The 5,361-nt window shown below is 32.9% G+C and overlaps 1 protein-coding gene across 1 annotated transcript; it reads left to right on the forward strand.

Moving 5' to 3' along the window:
* Positions 1 to 698: 698 nt before the first annotated feature.
* LOC149246117 (cytochrome P450 709B1-like) lies at positions 699 to 3,268 on the forward strand. The gene is made up of 5 exons (XM_089455645.1): positions 699 to 1,015; positions 1,216 to 1,439; positions 1,837 to 2,087; positions 2,350 to 2,740; positions 2,837 to 3,268. The coding sequence occupies exons 1-5, from the start codon at positions 724 to 726 to the stop codon at positions 3,266 to 3,268; spliced, it is 1,590 nt and encodes a 529-aa protein (XP_089311771.1). The 5' UTR covers positions 699 to 723.
* The last annotated feature ends 2,093 nt before the right edge of the window (positions 3,269 to 5,361 follow it).

Below are 5,361 nucleotides of genomic sequence, written 5' to 3' on the forward strand. Positions count from 1 at the left end.
ACATGAATGAATATAGAAACATTAATGTTTTTTTTTGTATCCTGAGGTAGGACCTTTTTACATCAATCTCAATTTTTTACAACAATTTCTCAATACACCATCAACCGCCTGCCTTCGGCAGGATTCGAACCTGGGTGGAGGGGGCAACAACCATCCCCTACCATTACACCATGCACCGCAGTGCATAGAAACATTAATGTTATCAGTAGTTTACCAACCTTAAATTGTTATATCACATGAGCATTTCACAGCTTACTTGGCTGAAACCTCTGATTTGATTTTTTAATGAGTTTTTATCTGCCAAGCAATTATATCACATCACATGACCATTTCAGACGTTACTTGGCTGAAACCTCTGGTTTGATTTTTTATCCACCGAGCCAACATCACATGACCATTTCAGACGTTACTTGGCTGAAACCTCTGGTTTGATTTTTTATCCACCGAGCCAATTTAATGACTGGTCTTCTCGAAGGAGTGACGTGGAATGACAATTATAGGCAAATTGTTCCACTTTTCTGATAGGAAGACTGTCAGTTTTATACACTATTTGTAATTAGCAAGTTGAGGCTACCGTTTAGAACACCTGGGTTATCACCGTGGCACTTTAGAGTAGATTGCAAGTCAGCGGTCTGGTGCACTTTTGGGTCTATAAATATAAATTTAAAGTGTCTTTCATCGATACAGAGAACTATAGGTACAGAGTAGTTGTGTGAGGTTTTGATGATGGATATTGAGATTAAGAGCAGTGTTGAGGCATGGGTTGCTATTTTAGTTGTTTTGTTTGGGATCTTACTGGTTAACCTTTTTAGAGACCTCATATGGAAGCCCTATGGATTTAAAAAAGCTTATACAGACCAAGGAATAAGAGGTCGGCCTTACCGGATACTCATTGGGAGCGGGTCAGAGCAGAGGAAGCTGAGCAGGGAGGCTCATGCACAGCCTATGCAGAATATTTCTCATGATATTGTTCCTATAGTCATGCCACACTACCATACGTGGTGTCAAATATATGGTTCTCTAATTTATTCATTCTCTTTTCCTTATAGACTTCTTTTACTTTCATATGTTGCTCTGCTAGTTATTGGCCTGCTAGAGTCTACAACATATACTTGCTGCTAGTCATTTGGAGTTTTGCAATAGTGTCAAGGTTGACACAGGTATTTTTAAACAGTTTGAAATCGATGTTTGATTGGGTAATTTGTTCGTCTTCAGGAGATACCTTTTTCTACTGGTATGGAATCCGTTCAATCCTCAACATTGCAGAACCAGAACTAATGAAAGAAGTTCTATCAAACAAGTTCGGGCACTATGAGAAGCGGACATTCAGGCCTCTTGTACTGGCTCTGCTCGGTCAGGGACTGGCCACCATAAAGGGATTGAAGTGGGTTCACCACAGGAGGATTGTAAACCCTGCCTTCAATATTGATAAACTTAAGGTTTGGACTCTTGAAACGTCCTGCAAACACAGTAGCAGTATAATAAGATTTGATAATGGATTGAAGATTTTGGCAATAGAGAATCACCTTATATGTTTAGGATTATTGAACATAGGTATGTCAGATCTTGCAGACCACCATGAGAACGTGGTGTCCAATAAGGACGGAGTTAAAGAAATCTAAAATTGACTGAAACTGAAAAGACTTATCAATTGGAGAACATTTTATACATGGCCATTTGATATCTTATTTTTAAGTGTTTTCCTCTAGCCTGTCAAATTACATTTTATATGCTGTGAATTTGCCCATCTCTACTAACCAAGGATTTGCATTAGCTAAACTGTTTGTTAGAGATTCTCTGAGCGTTGGAGCCTTATATAGTTCAAATGAATGACAGGCAATGGTGAAGAGAATGGCTGGTTGCACTTCAACCATGCTCAATAATTGGCAAGAGATGGTGGCTCAGGCAGACTCTCATGGCAAAGAAATTGATGTTCATAAAGAATTTATAGCACTAACAGCAGATATCATATCCCATACTGCGTTCGGGAGCAGTTTCAATGAAGGAAAAGAAATATTTCAATTGCAGAGAGAATTAGAAAAAATGGCTTTTGAAGCTGAACATTCTATCTTGATCCCCGGAAGCCAGTAATTACAATATATTTATCTTTGAATTATATAGTTTTGCATGTGACTGCAAGTTCATGTGTACTTCTGCTTATGTCTTCTTTTAACATTCTTTGGGTGCTGCTCTTTTATTGGTCAGTGCCATAATCCTTAGATCTCTTACTTTTGCACAAGGGTCTACCAAGTGGTACACTTAGTCAATAGAGCTTTCGCACAAGTATAATGCTTCTTAGTACTCATAATTAAGGATTGTGGACTGAAATTTGGTGGGTTTGTTTTTCAGATATATTCCTACAAGCAAGAACAGGTATGCATGGCAGATTGATAGAAGGATTCGAGAAATCCTAAATTCTATAATTCAAAGAAGGTTGGAGCCCAGAACAACAGTAACCAGTCAGGTTGACTATGGAAATGACCTTCTTGGAATCATGATGGCTGCCAACAAGAAGGAATTGGGTGGCATTCAAAGAAATCTAACGTTAAGTATGGATGAAATTATGGATGAATGCAAACTATTTTTCTTTGCAGGCCATGAGACATCTTCCAATATGTTAACCTGGACAGTATTCTTGCTTGCAATAAACCTGGATTGGCAGGAAATATTAAGAAAAGAAGTTAACAGTATTTGTGGCACGGGCATACCAGATGCAGACATGCTTAGCAGGATGAAATCAGTATGTATTCCATCACTTTTCTCATTCGATTTGTTGATTATTTCTCATTTAAGGTAGCCTAGTGACTGTTGTCTGTTTTTTTTTTCTGGCTGGCAGATGACTATGGTGTTAAATGAATCTCTACGGCTATACCCACCTGCGCATTCGATAATAAGAGAAGCATACAAGGAGATGAAGCTCGGCCCGTTTTCACTTCCAAAAGGCGCACTCTTGAGTTTCTCAATTTTGGGAGTGCATCACAGTGAGAAGTATTGGGGGCCAGATGCAAACATGTTTAAGCCCGAAAGATTTGCAGATGGTCCTTCAAAGGCAGCTACTGACCCGAATGCCTTTTTACCATTTTCAATGGGTCCAAGAACATGTATTGGCCAAAACTTTGCCATGTTGGAGGCCAAGACTGTGTTAGCTATGATTTTGCAGAGATTCTCATTCAGTCTTTCACCTGCATACAGGCATGCTCCCATCGCTATGGTTACCATACAGCCTCAACATGGCATGCAGATCATATTTAAACGTATCCAAGTGTAAACATAATGATTCCTTCATGTCGTATCACTAGATGCTTATGTAGCAAACCAATACTCCCATAGACATTTCAAAACCGCGTACCCAAATATGGAGGACATGACCTTTTGCTGTTCCATTTTTTCCCTTTCCATGGTTATTTGATATAGAAATTCCATGACCTTTTGCTGTTCCATTTTTCCCCTTTCCATGGTTATTTGATATGTAATTTCTAGTGGTGCTTTTTAAAGTTTATTCAGTTTTAGTTGTGCATTTTTTATTTATTTATTTATTTTTTATATTATTATTGTGTGGAAAAGTACATTTTCTATTTAAGATGATTGTTATGCGTGACTTTGTCAATACACGTGTCTTTTTAAATAAAAATAATGGTAAAGATAAAAATTGTTTTTCATAAAAAATGAAATAGGGAAACAATATAATATTTAATTCTTTTTATATAGATTATCAATTTTATTAATAAAAATAATGTTAAAGATCAGATAAAAATTGTTTTTTTATTAAAAATGAAATAGGGAAATAATATAATATTTATTTTTTTTATATAGAATTATCAATTCTATTAAGGTATGTTATTTAAGGGAAACCAACTATATATATTTATAATTATATATAATAATAATGTAAGTATATAAAAAAATATTTAAGAAAAAAATTAAAAATGAAAATAATGTTAAATGTTAGATAAAAATTGTTTTTCATGAAAAATTAAATAAGAAAACAATGTGATAATTAATTTCTTTTTAAGAGTGATCAATTTAATTAAGATATGTTATTTAAGAAGAAACAACTATATATTTATAAGTATATATAATAATAATGTAACTATATAAAAATTTATTTAAGAATATATATATATATATATATGATAGATCCATCTTAATTACGAATTTAGTAAGTGTTGGGAGGGATCAAATTTTTTAAAGTGCAAAACTTGTAAATAGTTTTTATTCTTAGAGATTTGATCAAATTCCTTCGAGTGTAAAACATGTAAATCCTCTATACTCTTAGAGATTTGATTCTGTGTGTATTTTTAAATTTTACTTTTGAATGCATAAATAGATCCAATGACTTCAAAATCCTATTGGGCACTTGGATTATGTAGGCTACACAATTTAAATTACAATTCTACATATGTTTACTACACCTTAGATAAAATTGACTAAAAAATAAACCTAAAAAGTGGTCAAAATGTAGAAGAATAAGACTTATAAATGTTTTAACCATAAATATTTTTTTATTATTAACTATGGATACATACACACACACACACACACACATATATATATATATATATATATGAAATTGATAGCCCAAGGGTTAGCTTGATTGCTTAGGCTCCCCTTCCTTTGGGTGAATATTTGTATCAATTGGCCCACCTTAATGTCCATGAAGCACACAGAAAAAATATATATGAAGTTGATATTGAAATAAATTAGTTAACATGGATATTCAAATAGTTTATTTAAGTTTTACATTAAATATATAACAACTATCCATCTTTATCACACACAAAGGTCAAAATATAAAGTGTTTTTTTCATTATATTATTTTTCTCTAAAGTTGTATAAAATTAAGTTACTTTAAATGGACATTGACATATTTTTTTATTGTAAAGAGTGGAGGGCAAATATTTTTACCACATTTGAGTTATTATATCAATAACAAATAGATAATTAAATATTGTCACATCTCCATCATACAAGATTATAATATTTTTAAAAAAGCTATCTAAACATGTATATTAGTTTCTGTTTTTTTTTTTTTAATTATAGTTGACATTGTTTTTATTTATAAAATATTTTATTTTTACTTTAAAAATATGGACAAAATCACCATTGGCATTTAAGATACATTCATCTTAAACTAAAAATTATGCTTATCTAAATAATAATAATAATTTAAAAACGTATACATATTTCATCAAATAACAATGGGAAAGGAAGAAATTACCCATCAAATAACCATGCAAATGGAAGAAAGGTAACAACACTAAGGTGATGTACTCCATATATGGGTACAGTTATGAAATGTTTGTTGAAGGATTGGTTTTCTACATAAGCATCTAGTGACACAACAAGAACAAATCATTTTGT

Source organism: Pinus tabuliformis, chromosome 7 (genome assembly GCF_031772625.1).
Source record: "Pinus tabuliformis cultivar Carrire ecotype Pingquan chromosome 7, CPIR1, whole genome shotgun sequence".
Lineage (NCBI taxonomy): Eukaryota > Viridiplantae > Streptophyta > Pinopsida > Pinales > Pinaceae > Pinus > Pinus tabuliformis.